The sequence below is a fragment of the Colossoma macropomum genome, unplaced genomic scaffold (genome assembly GCF_904425465.1).
Source record: "Colossoma macropomum unplaced genomic scaffold, Colossoma_macropomum, whole genome shotgun sequence".
Taxonomy (NCBI): domain Eukaryota; kingdom Metazoa; phylum Chordata; class Actinopteri; order Characiformes; family Serrasalmidae; genus Colossoma; species Colossoma macropomum.
This window is the reverse complement of record NW_023494808.1, coordinates 11130796-11144436: the sequence shown is the minus strand read 5'-3', so window position 1 is coordinate 11144436 and position 13641 is coordinate 11130796. Positions and strand designations below refer to the sequence as shown.

The following is a 13641-nucleotide window of genomic DNA, read 5'->3' as shown; positions in this document are numbered from 1 at the left end:
TACCCAGTTATAATCTGAACATCAGGGTTGGGGATCATTACAAATTTGTAGCTGACAGTAAAGAAAAACTATCAATGTGATATATATATATATATATTATATATATATTATATATATATATATATATATATATATATATGCTGAAATGATCTCAGTGTGCAGTAAAGCCCTGAACCCTCCAGGCTGTGTGCTACAGTGAGGTCACTGTGGTGTTAGGTGACACAGAAAAGCAGCCCATATCTGATCTTTTTCTTTGTGTGTCACAGATCTGTCTTTGTGCGTCAGTTTAAACAGCAGACAACACACTGAATCTGACCATTTCAGCTCCAATTCAGTTGTCTTTCATATGTGGCACTGAAATCAGATATATGGTAACGGGACCTGTGTCTGCTGTCAGATCAGAATTCATGCGACTTTTGTCAATTTCTGGAGTCAATTTTGTACCGAAAGTTTCAAATGAAAGAATAAAATCCACAAGCAAAACATTACGTATTAAAATGTCCAAAATATGTTGCAAATACAAAAAATGACAGTTAAATCAAACTTAACTTTTCAAAAAGATTATTATGCATTTTCTCTCATTTTGACATAAATTTGTTACTCATTTTGCTCGTTTTTACTTTGTTTCTATTTTCTAGTTTCTGATTTTGCTGATATATTTTTTGCGTCTGGAGTCGCTCTTTTGCTTCTGACTTTTGGCTCTATTTAACGGGGGCGGGTCTTAGAAGAGGGCCTTCACCTGCACTCTCTATTGGTCAACTCATTTGGAGTGACAGGTCATTTAAAAAAAAAAAAAAAGCACGTTTTGCTTGTGGATTTGATTATTTTATTTAAAAAAAAAAACTCCATATCAATCCAACTCAATCTTCATCATAATTAAAATGGCTGTTATTATGCGCAATGTAGCTCGTTAACACCAAGCTATGGTTGCCAAGCAACATAATGGTACATAATTACAGAAGATGTTTGTGGTCATGTGTATGTTAAGCATTTTTAAAATGGCTTCAAAGTTGGCTCAGCCAATCAGAATGTAGAACCAGAACAGCACATTCTATAACAGTGCTTTTACACGTTGTCCATGTATTTTTATAACACTGTTCTGAAACCCCACTCATTTTGGTTCCTGATATCACATTACTGCCAAAACAACAGCGAGACAGGCCAACCCATCCAGTACTGCTGTGCTGCTGCTTTGCAAAGCACGCAGGTCTTCCTCTTCCCTGAGTCAGATGGAGCTGCTGATAAGCGCTGATTGATTTACTATCAGTGCGGAGAGGAGTGGAGATCAGGTCGGCGGCATGATGAAAGTAGCACACCGCTGAAGAACGAGGTGATAGTAAGATATTATGCGAGCAATCAATAGCCTAATTATTGTGTTCCAGGTCAATGGGTCAGGGAGATTACTTTTCCACAGGGCGTGTTCACGAGTTCACTCAAACATTATATGCAACAACTCGTACAATCCAGATATACACAGTATAATCTAGACACCAAACGGTATTTCTAGACGTTTTACTCAATATTTTAAACATGGTGGATAGCAGTGGGCAGTACAGGCACAATCTTATATTGCAGTATAATAAAAGCGGTCAGCTTCACTCTTGCTGTTGAAGGTTTTAATCATCTATACTTGTGATAGCAGCGCAGTTAGTCAGTTAGTCACCTGCACTGTGGTGTTTGAATCTCCTCAGCTATGCTAAGTTAACCAGGAGAGAGGAGCTGGCTGGCATTAGCTTAGCTATGAGGCTCCAGCTGCAGACACCAGAGAACAGGTTTAACTTCGGCTCTAATATTTGTCCCTCTAATATCAGCCGCTCAACTTCACTTCAACTATCATCTAAATTTGTGTCAGTAAAGCTTTTGTTAGTCAGAATCGTATCTGTTCTGCGGAGAGCAGCGCTGACGACATGCTAGTTAAGCTAACGCTTACCCGTTACTCTCTCCAGGTTTTCAGCACCGTTTAATGTTTAGAAATTGGGTGTTAGACTGAAGTTTGATGTTTATTGATTAGTGGATTTAAAAACCGTGCTCTGCTTTCATTTATTTGCAGTCTGTGTGAGCGAACTGAACTCAGGATGCTGTGGCAAAAAAACCGACATAAACATAGAATCAATCAGCGAACAGCTACGTCGATACATCATCCCACCGAAAGGTCCTGAGTACTGTTAGCTCACCGTGCCAGAAAAAACGGGCTAAGCTTTTTAAGCGTTCCATGTCAAACCGTGTCCGTTTGGGAACGCCACCGGAACGGTTACCCTCCGTGCTCAGTTATACTTATACTTATACTTATTTATAGATAGACAGACAGATAGACAGATAGACAGACAGATAGATTCAACTTTGTCATTGCTCAGTACATGTACAAGGCAACGAAATGCAGTTAGCATCTACCAGAAGTGCAAATAGTAGCAATAGTGCAAAACGGACTGTGTAAATGTGCAATAACAGGCATAAATATGACGTATCTATGTAATATATAACTATATGAACAATATATACACAATTACCAATATATCTATGAATACATCTATGAATGATATATACACATAATACTATAAATAAAATATACATACGGTATGTTATATACTGTTAGAGTAAGCAGTTGTGTGTTGTGTTCTATATACAGTGAACAGTCTGTTTTATGGAAATGCAAGGGATCATAAATAATAATAAACATTGTGTGCAACATACAAGTAGGAGTATTAGTGGAGCGGTGATGTGCGACCACTATTGCCAACACTGAAACTTCTAAACATTACTGTACATTACAGCAACTTTTTATTATTTACAAATTATTTATCCATTTCAGTCAAAGAGGACAATGTGACCTAATATCCTGACACACTGTGGCCTTGATGGTTGCTACACTGTGTTTAGCTTGACTACATACTGTCCATGTTTACAGGTAACAGTGTGTCATACAGAGTCAGAAACCACATAAGCCAGCCTATTAGCGATTACTGAGCAACTGGACACGGTTTAAGGCAAGTGTGTGATGATTTAGGCCGGGTCAGCCACATGCGTCTCTTTTACTGTCCTGTTGCGGCTCCACAGCAGAATCAGAGATTTTAAGGTAAAAGTAAAATAATCCTCCTCTGCAGTAAAATAAAGCTCTGCTGATCATTCAACACAGTTTTAACACTAAATGGTCTTAAACGCTGGAGTTACTGTAGAGCTGCTAATTCACCCTTTAACTCTGAAGGTTTGCGCACAGACTGCTGTCACCATAGCAACGCAGACAACTAGCTAGTATCTCATGAAACGGCAAAGAGAGAGACGAATATTGATAATTTGGAGATGAACGGACTTATTTGCATTTATAATCACTCATCTGATTTCCTGATACGTTTAATCTGCAATGAGAAACTGTCAAACACTAAAAAGTCGCAAAGCTGAAGTCGCTTCTCATTCAGATTTTCCTGTTACACATTAAATGGTGTACCAGTTACATTCTGGCACCACAGGCACCGTTTAAGATGGAACGGGAAAATTAGAACAAGAAGCTGGAGAATAAGAAGCGACTTCAGCCTTGTAAAAAGTCGAACGTTGAGAGACGTTTTACAAGAAAATATTACACTTTTGCTGAAAAGTTTCCTGCCAGAGATGTGAGAAAAGCAACTGAGATAAAGCTTAAAGCAGAGCAAAGTCAGATTTTTTGTTGATATTATATTTTTTAGTCTATACCAGGACATATTTAAACACATTCTCAGCCAAGATGGTAAAACGTTACTTCAATAAAATGGACATAAAATGTGGCTCCCAAGGTAGTTTGATTTTTGTTGAAAACACAAAATGGCTCCTCTTAACGTTGGGGTTGCCGACCCCTGGTTTAGTCACACAGCTACCACAATGCTCAGTGGTTTCTATATGCTTCAATCCCTTTTTAGCTGCATTAGCCTCCAGTGCAGATGCAAAGAGCAGAAGCCAATAGGTGCAAATTTAGTTTTTGCCAAAATATTGCGTTATTTTCATCGATCATCTATCTTTTCTATCTTTTGCTGCTGTAACACTGAGAATTTCCCTGTTGTGGGACTAATAAAGGATTATCTTATCTTATCCACTTAACCAAAAGATAAAATACTACCAATGCTGCTTTTACAGCACTAATATTTTACAGCATCTTATAGAGCGGGAAAAGCAGGGACCTTGTTTATAAAACATACATAAGTTCACATTAAATTTGTTGTAATAAGTTCTCAGCATTTGCCTCTGAATGATTAATAAAAAGACTTGAACAACAGGTTGGAAACTTGCACTGATCAATGCTTGTTTTATGTCAAATTCCCATTATAAATCACTACATAGACGCTTTCACACACTATCAGATCTGTGCGTACGGCTGTATTATGAAAGATGCCTGTGGTTTTTATAGCATCTCCAGCACTAAACCAGAGCTAACTGTGCTAACCATAAGCAGGGGGCACATTTTCCACTCCACTGCAGATCAGGACAATCGCTGTCATTCTGCATCAGCACTAGCCAACTCTATTGATCTCCTGGGTCACGCGGCCCCAAGGGGCCCTTGGCATTCTCAAAACTGATCTGGCGTCAGTCCTGAAGCTAGAATATGTATCAGAATCAGAATCCGAATCACTTTATTTCGCCAAGTAAGTTGCACTGGTGATGGTTCAGTGTGTTAATGGTGATGGTAAAGCTGAAGGAGAAAAAAACTGATCCAAAACAAGGTCAGTGAAAAGAGAGTGAGCAGCATAGCCAATACCAGGGCCTGTGTGAGAGTCCACTGACTGTGGAAAACTGAAAGGCAATGTAAACAAACGCATTAGTCGCTACTCGTTTCAACAAACCTGACCACTTCAGAGGTTTTGTAGTACGAAACCTGACATCATATCAAACTGGAGGGACCCGAGCCACGTCTGAAAATTCAGCTAAGTACGTAAACATCAATAAGAGGCTGTGTTGAAGTGTGACAGCACAACATCACCCATCACCAACTCTTTTTAGGTGACTTAAACCTCTTTTATGCCAGCCTTGTAGCTCCAAAGCAAAACTAAAGATGTTATCTTCAGATGTCAGTCATGTCAGCTATGTTTGGGGGAAGGGAAAAATTGGGGAAATCAGTGAAACCATTCCTGTAAGCCCAAAGTCAAAACCGTCTAATAGGATGAATGAAAAGAAAACTTGCTATTGACAGTCTTCACTTTGAGTTACACTTTTCAGCTTAATAAGAAATCCAGGGGGATATTTCCTTTGGGCTTAAGTTATCTGGTTAACTAACAAATCATTGTGATTTCTCTCACAGTACAGATCTGACTTTGGGCTTAAGTTATCTGGTTAACTAATAAATCATTGTGAAATCTCCCACTGGACTGATCTGACTTTGGGCTTAAGTTATCTGGTTAACTGATAAATCACTGTGAAATCTCCCACTGGACAGATCTGACTTTGGGCTTAAGTTATCTGGTTAACTGCTAAATCATTGTGAAATCTCCCACTGGACTGATCTGACTTTCAGCTTAAGCTATCTGGTTAACTAACAAATCATTGTGATTTCACTCACAGTACAGATCTGACTTTGGGCTTAAGTTATCTGGTTAACTAACAAATCATTGTGATTTCTCTCACAGTACAGATCTGACTTTGGGCTTAAGCTATCTGGTTAACTGATAAATCATTGTGAAATCTCCCACCGGACAGATCTGACTTTGGGCTTAAGTTATCTGGTTAACTAATAAATCATTGTGAAATCTCCCACTGGACTGATCTGACTTTGGGCTTAAGTTATCTGGTTAACTGATAAATCACTGTGAAATCTCCCACTGGACAGATCTGACTTTGGGCTTAAGTTATCTGGTTAACTGATAAATCATTGTGCTATCTCTCACTTGACTGATCTGACGTTTGGCTCAAGTTATCTGGTTAACTGATAAATCATTGTGAAATCTCCCACTGAACAGATCTGACGTTGGGCTTAAGTTATCTGGTTAACTGATAAATCATTGTGAAATCTCCCACTGAACAGATCTGACGTTGGGCTTAAGTTATCAGGCTAAGTGAGAAATCTGTGAAATTCCCCTCTGGACAGGCTTGACCTTAGACTTAGGTTGTACAGTTAAGAAATCTGGAGGAAACTCCCCAGCGGACAGGCCTGGCCTGAGGACTTTCTCCGAGGCTCGGATGTATTTCCTCGATGAGAAACATGTTTACAAGAAGCAGACAAACTAGACAAGGAATCGAAGGGTCTGTGTCATGGAAGAAGTCCAGCAGACACATGAGGAGAGGTGCACAGAGGGGTTTACGGGCCTCGGGGTGTTGAAAACGCACCTTTTTCGTCCTCGTCGATGCGCAAAGCCACGGAGATGTACTCAAACGCCTGCTTGTGGTGGTTTCTGATCCGCTCACCGGCGGCATCGGGCTCTGCGGCGCCGAGCTCGGTGGGTCTGGCCGCCATGCTGCGACGGAAGAGCCGACAAGTCCAGCAGATGAGAAGGTAGATCCAGGAGAAGAGCGGGTAGATCCAGGAGACGAGCCGCCGTGCAGAGAGAGACGAGCCCCGCACAGGAGACACCCGATCACGGCAGGATGGAGGAGCAGAGCCGTGGAGCGACCTCGCTCTTCCCCCGGGCGCTGAGTTCATCCACCCGGCTCCACGGATCCAAACTCATCCCCGGAGTGAAACAAACCGAAACTTTAACGCTGCTGTGAAAAAGAAAACAAACTCCTCCGCTCTGACTGGGCTGTCTAGGCGGGGACAGACCGGAAACGCCGTCAGCTCCTCTGCTGTGACGGAAACCAGCGTCGTTCAGTTTCTAACCAAAATAATATTTTTTTTATTTTTAATTAAATAACAATTATTTTGTTTTGCTTGGTTCCTTGTTGTATATCTTCTAGTTATCATGAATTCCTTTTAGTTTTAATTTTATTAACGGCCCGTTTCATGGAAAACTTTTTTTTCTCCCTATTTTGTCAATAAAAGAGTTGATGTAGAAGTTAAACACTCTTAGCGCTTAAATGTTGCAGAATTTTTTTTAAATGTTATTTATTTAATTTATTTACACTCACCGATCTACCTACGCAGCCTACAGAAGTTTAGCCCCGCCCACTCATGCTGACGTTGCAAGGAGCTTAAGGAGCTTCACAATACAGCAAGTTTGTAAGTTTAAGCTTCAAGTCTATTTGTCACTTGCACAACATGTCAGGACGTTCATGCATTGAAATGGTGGTGGCGAGGCTCAGATAATCACTCTGCACAAAGTAAATACGTAAAAGAATACTGAGACTGAAATACAGGGTGTCCCAAAAAATTGACATCATTTTGTAATCTAATAACAGCCAATTCTCCCTCAAATGATCTCAAATTTTAACAAAACTAACCAGGTTTAATTTTTAATGTGTTTTTTCGGGTTTAAGAATGGAGTTCTCTAGAAATGAAAAAGCATTTTGTGTGTTAGAACATGCTCGAACACAGTCAGACAAGAGTGTACAGCGCACATTTTCGAGAAAATTCAATAAAAATGCACCAGCTGGAAAGCAGATTTGGACATGGTACAAAAAATTCAAAGAGGAAGGCTGTCTGTGCAGAGCAAAGGGATCTGGACGACCACCAGTATGAGAAGATATTACATTTGTGAAGCTGTGAAATCGGTTATAAAATCTACATCCCTCTGAATTTCTTGTTTGAATTTTGATAAATAAATCTTGTTTTGTTCAACATGAAGCCTGTTTAATTTCGTTGGCCTGTAACATGTAGTTACTCAGATATTCACATCTCAAATGATGTCAGTTTTTTGGGACACCCTGTACATTAAATATAAACAAAATATGCACAAAATATAGAGACAGGAGGGACCTATGTAAGGAGAAAAAACTCTCTGCTATGTACAAATATATTTATATTAAACAAGGGAATAATCTGTGAAGAATATATACATTTTAAAGTGAGTTAAGTGACTCGGTGTTATTGTTATTTGAAGTGACTTAGTGTTAAAGTGTTATTGTCCATAGCAGTAATATGATATTATAATAATAATGCTGACAGAGTGTCCGAGTGAAATGGTATCTGGGGAAGGACCCACAGCTTCACAGCTTGTTCAGAAACCTGACAGCCTGTGGGTTCATTAACCAGGTTGTTCTAGCCTGGATGCTGCAGAATCTCCTGCCTGATGCAGAATGGTGAACAGGCCGTGTGCTGGGTGACACTGTCTGACCAGACACAGGACAACACAGGGCAATGGAGGTAATTCATGTATGTCATTTTTTAAGGCATAGTAAGATTTAAAAAAGCTTGTTTAAATCTAAAGGATAAAGAGAGGTTGGGAACTACACACACACACACACACACACACACACACACACACACACACACACACACATCGTCTAAACTGCTTATCCTTCTGGGTTGCGGTGGGGTAGGTTGAGAAATAGTTATGTACATATAAATTATGTCTGTTTTTTGTTCATAAAAACCACACAAGGAAAAAAATAAAATAAAAAATGCAGGATTCATTTTTAGATCATTTTAAATTAATGCAGTTCATTTTCCCTCATTTTCTGGAGATGTTTTGTAAAGTTTTGTGCTCCTTTGATGAAGCAACGTTAAAATAAAATCTGATGATGAAATAAAAAATTCTCTAAATGAAATAAAACTAGCGTTTTTTCAGTCTAAGGCTGCGTCCAAAACCGCACACCACCACACTACAGCATGTCAGAACTAGTACACTTCAATAGTGCAGTATGTGTAGTTAGGTAGTATGTTTACAGAGCCCCGCTGGTGACATCCTATAAAAATAAAAATAATGCGTGGCCACGCCTTCTTAACGCGTGGGAACGAGATCCTAATGCGTTGCCACGACTTAGTGCGGCGTTGGGAACGAGATCACGGCTTACCAAGTCGTGGCCAGGCGTTAGGATCTCGTTCCCACGCTTTACTAAGTCGTGGCCACGACTTAATCATCTCATTCCCACGCCTTACTAAGTCGTGGCCACGCGTTATTTTTATTTGTACAGGATGTCACCAGCGGGGCTCCGTGGTTTTGGGCGCCCTTAAATGTGACGGAAGTTACGCAAGCGGACGTAAACTGCGGCAGAACGTGGGATTCTCGTTGGCGTTCCGCGCGCTGGTTGCGCAGGAATCACCGCGTAGATACTAACAACAAACATGGCGGACGGTAAGCGAGCGCTTTCTCTCCTTTTGTGATTCGTTAATGCGCGAAAGTAGCTGGTCGATGTGGTCGATTCGGCTTCAGAGATGCGCTTGATTATTAAATAATTCGTAAACTGTTGAAACAAGTGGTTTCTGAGCGCGGTGTCGCTTCGAAACAGCCTCGGAAGGCTTGGCGGGGCTGGTTAGCTCCGTGTTTAGCCCGCTAAGCTAACGGAGCTGATCGAGCCGCCGGTGAGCTGCAGCCGCTAAAGCTGGATGAAATAACCGCGCTGCTCGGCATCACTGTGGATCAGTCTTAACGCTTTCAGACCCGAAACCAACCTGTACCGCACATGTTCATGTTTTCCTGCTCTTGGGTTACATCCAGCTGATGACCCAGTCCTTCTGGAGCAGGTGAGCTCGAAACTGTGCGGTGCAGGTAAGTGAGAGTAACCTTAACCTAACTTAGTGAACTGAAGGTGGGAAACACCGATTAAAGGCGTTTATCTGATGTCTAGCAATGAATATCAGTGCTGCTCTCGATTATTCGGCAGATAGTTTAGCTAGACTGCTAAAACAGCCTCATTGTCGTTGGCTGTGTTGAAGGGGAGCTCCACCGATTTTCCCAAAATTCTGTATAACTTAATGGTTGAGATATAAACAGAGTCATTCAGAGTGGTTTGGTGTGAAGAGCTCTGTTCTAGAGAAACTTGCCGAGTCAGAATGGTTCACAGTGGTGGTGATAGGAACCAGACGTCCACCTCTAAAAGCTCCCTCACAGAAGGTTATCGCATAAGAGTTTGCTGCCTCATGTCTGAGACATTTTGTATGATGGTTTTGTGATAGTTTTGGCCTAAAATGCATTTTAATCCATGTGTGGTGGAGGAGAACATGCAGGGTGTTATAATCAAAATAGTCCTTAGTAGTAACAGTTTTCATTTTACCATCTTCAGCATTACAAATAAACCCAGAACACACGTGTAGGTTCACTGGTGGGTTTGGATAGTAAATGAAATGTCTACATTTGTGTTGTAGACATTGTGACTCCTGGTTCCTATCAGCACCACTGTAAAGAGATCTGGGTCAGTAAGTTTCTCTACAATGAATCATTTCACATCAAACCACTCTGAATGACTCTGTTTACATTTTAAGGACTGAAATATTCAGAAATTTTGAAAAATTGATGGAATTCCCCTTTAACCCCTGCCATACTAGTTCAGTAGACTGCAACTCAAAGCTTTACCACCAGCATACTGTATAATTTTGCAGTGTTCCATGGGCGAATGCAGGGTACCATTTGATGATTATAAATTCTTTCGTTTGTTTGCTTTCAGATCACACAGACGCAGATCAGAGCATGGAAGGACACACTCCGGTGAGCCACTTCAAAATGCTGCTACAGCCTAAACCAGTGTTTCCCAGCGCTGTTCCTGGAGGCCCACTGTCCTTCACATTTTAGTTTCTGTGCAGAGCAGGGAGACGTCCAGGACCAAGGCTGGGGAACAGTAATGGAAACTAATCAGTAGCTGTGTTTCCATCCACTTACTGCACAAACTGTACGCAATAAAAATTTTTTTTTTTTGCTGCTTAGCAGCTTCTTTCCATCAAACATGCTCTTTTAGCAATAAAAATGCATGAAAGACATTCTGTTTATTTTTTATTTGATCATTTTTCCATCTGAATGCGAGAGATGACTTCTCAGCCATACAGAGCTGTTTGAGCACTTTCCATTTAGAAAGGCTGTAATCTTTTCTGACCATCTCTGTCTGTTGGACCTGAGAAGTGACAGCATTTCTTTTAAAAACTGTTCTCCTCGCCAGTCCAGCTGTACTTCTCCACCATGCTGTTTGTGTTTCTTGTAAGAGGTACATGAGGGAAATCTGTCACATGGTGCTAAACTTATGCATTATTATAAAAAAATATAGATATTGATAAACGATTTTTCCACATTGACAGAATTTTTGAAGCATTAATTTTTCCCACATTAAAATCCTTTGGATGGAAACATTGCTAATGTCTGTGTTGAAACTTTGTCAGATTTGTCTGTGTTAGTCTGACATTTTGCTTTCCTGATTTTCAGGTTGCAGAAAACCCCCACGCAGAATATGGCCTCACAGAAAACATCCAGGTACTGGACAAAAAGCAAGAACATAAATGAACCACAATCCCTCAAAGCGTTTTGTGACCGGTGTTTAAATTGGCAGTACATTAATCCTATAAATCCAAAAGGCGTTTTCCACCGAGCAGTGCAGTACGGCATGGTACGGTTACTAATCTGAATCCAGAAGTGTCTTCATCCCGTTCGAGCACCTCTGTCCGTTTCCCTTTGCGGAACCATCTAATGTTAACAGTAAACAAACAACAGTAGCAAGAAATGAGGAGTTTCACGTTCTGATTTATCTTTTACTGCATTTGTTTTTATGTGAAGAGTCACAGACAGAGACTCTGGCTAACTTTTTATTTTTTAAACAGCTTTCATCAGACTCAAGTGACGTAACTGCCACGATTACATTTGACCAGTGGTGGACAGTGGCTATTAGAGCTGGGCCTTCAATTTGAGCCATGAATGTCAAATCTTGGTCAAAATCTGAAGGAAAAAAAAACACCTCTACAATAACGCATCGTACAAACCCACCTCTACTTCTGCTAGCATCCCTATGGTATTCTAGTAGTTTGTTAGCGCTAAGCTAACAGTGATTTGCATGAACCTTTTTTTTGGCCGTTCTAGATTGAACAGACGTTTGAAGCTTTTAAAAGCTGTTCCATGTTTTACCTAAAGCTTGTGACAGACATATTAGTATGTAGTTTACCTTGTAGCAGTTTCACAGTGACTCTTTCAGTAGAGTTCTGGTTTAGAGCCTCTGCAGCTGTTTTCCATTTCTAGCAACCTACTTAGAATTAGAATGCCGCTCGTATCTGTGGTAAGTGACTTATCTAGAACTTCCAGAAGGCCCCACAAAATTGGTCCCACTTGTTGATTGGTGCAGTCTGCTGTCACCTCATGATTATGCTGACCATGTCGTAACAAGAAGCAAGCATTCAAATGTAACGTCACATCGCATCACAAAGCCTTCAGGATGTCCACACTGGAAACGTCAGCATATGGACAGTGTATAACGGTTAACTGAACAATTAGTCTTAAGATTATTAACTGAACATTAAGCCTAAGCTTTAGTGGTTAAGTGCATTTTTAAATCGACAGTCTTCACATTAAAACAGACCAGCTGTTTGACTGCTGTGCGTCCTAACAAGCCCACACTTTCACTCATGCCTGCAGAGAATAGTGGAGAGCGAGAAGACAAATGCCGACAAAGTCACCAAACAGAAAGTGGATCTACAGACCCTACAGACTCTCCCCACGCGAGCGTATTTGGATCAGACGGTGGTGCCAATTCTTCTCCAAGGCCTGTCCGTGCTGGCCAAGGAACGGTAGGCTTCATCGCGCCTTAACGACTGCAAGCTATAAAAAGAAAATGATTGCAGTGTTGTGCGCACACCATAAATTGATGGATTAAGTTAGATTAGATTACATCTACTTGCATTACACTCTTTAAAAAAGGGTCCCCAGAACTGTTCTTTAATGCAATACCAGAGAAGAACCACTTCAAGACCTTGTTAGTGGATGGTTCTTGAAAGAACCATTGAGATGTAAGTGTGAAGAACCTTTTAAAGGGGCTTTCCGTTATAAATGTTTTTGTGCAGTGTTCTGTAGCGCAACATTATGTCCCTCAGCTTAAATTTAATTTTATAGATTTACATTTTTCATTTTGACCGACGTGTCCCTTTTAAAGAGCTTCCACATAATGTAAAGATTCTGCTGTAGTTAAAGATTTTTTCCTAGATCCAAGCAAAGAACAATTTAGGGACTTTTATTTTTATATTCCTGCTGTAGGAGCAAAACCTCTTACCTTTTACCTTTTTGACATGATTTGAAAATGCCTGTTGCCCTTTACATTGTGTGCGAATTTCATGATGAATGGACCGAAAGAAACGGCCCAAAATTACTTGACTTACTTTAAAAGCACAGTAGGTTTTTTCCTTCCCCTGTAAAGTTATTTTGGAGGTTTTGTTCCGACAGCAGCGATAAGTATAAATGTAATTAATGTTTATTGGTTTTATTTAAGAAGTGAAAGCATTACACATTAAGCATTGCTCAAACATTTAGTTCATTCACAGAACAATCTATACAACTAAATCGCATATTCCTTTCCTTTGTTTATCGTTTGTCCTCTTTTCTTTCCTAAAGGCCTCCAAATCCAATCGAGTTTTTAGCGACGTTCCTATTGAAGAACAAGTCGCAGTTTGAGGATCGAAATTAAGCCAAGGAATAAGCAAAGCTGCATCCACAGCAGCGGAAGAGTTTCCTTTTCAATAGAAACTTAAGTGTCGCACTCATGAAGCTGTTTGCTATGTGGTAGTTTTTTTCTTTTTTTTTTTTTAAACTCAAATAAAAACATTGCAGGAGAAACGAGTATTTTGTATAGTCATTATTTAAACAAGACACTACACAAAGCCTTGCTTTAATTTTTTTTTCAGTTTAT

General features: G+C 40.3%; 2 protein-coding genes across 3 annotated transcripts in view; one reads left to right on the top strand and one right to left on the bottom strand.

Annotated features, from left to right (window-relative positions):
• The window catches only part of spast (spastin), a 28577-nt gene extending 21858 nt beyond the window's left edge, over nucleotides 1-6719 (bottom strand). For both annotated transcript variants that reach the window (XM_036557302.1, XM_036557304.1), the window contains exon 1: nucleotides 6283-6719. In XM_036557302.1, the coding sequence (XP_036413195.1) occupies nucleotides 6283-6595 (313 nt within the window). In that variant the 5' untranslated portion in view covers nucleotides 6596-6719. The remainder of the gene's footprint in view (nucleotides 1-6282) is intronic.
• A 2293-nt stretch (nucleotides 6720-9012) lies between these two features.
• Nucleotides 9013-13567, top strand: dpy30 (dpy-30 histone methyltransferase complex regulatory subunit). Its single transcript, XM_036557179.1, has 5 exons — nucleotides 9013-9125; nucleotides 10435-10475; nucleotides 11181-11228; nucleotides 12378-12529; nucleotides 13347-13567. The coding sequence occupies exons 1-5, from the start codon at nucleotides 9116-9118 to the stop codon at nucleotides 13417-13419; spliced, it is 324 nt and encodes a 107-aa protein (XP_036413072.1). The 5' UTR covers nucleotides 9013-9115; the 3' UTR covers nucleotides 13420-13567.
• Nucleotides 13568-13641: the final 74 nt, after the last annotated feature.

Excerpts from the sequence above, each read along its gene's own strand:
- dpy30 (XM_036557179.1), top strand. Across the intron at positions 11,229-12,377 it reads GCCTCACAGAAAACATCCAG|AGAATAGTGGAGAGCGAGAA; the intron begins GTACTGGACAAA and ends TCATGCCTGCAG. Across the intron at positions 12,530-13,346 it reads TCCGTGCTGGCCAAGGAACG|GCCTCCAAATCCAATCGAGT; the intron begins GTAGGCTTCATC and ends TCTTTCCTAAAG.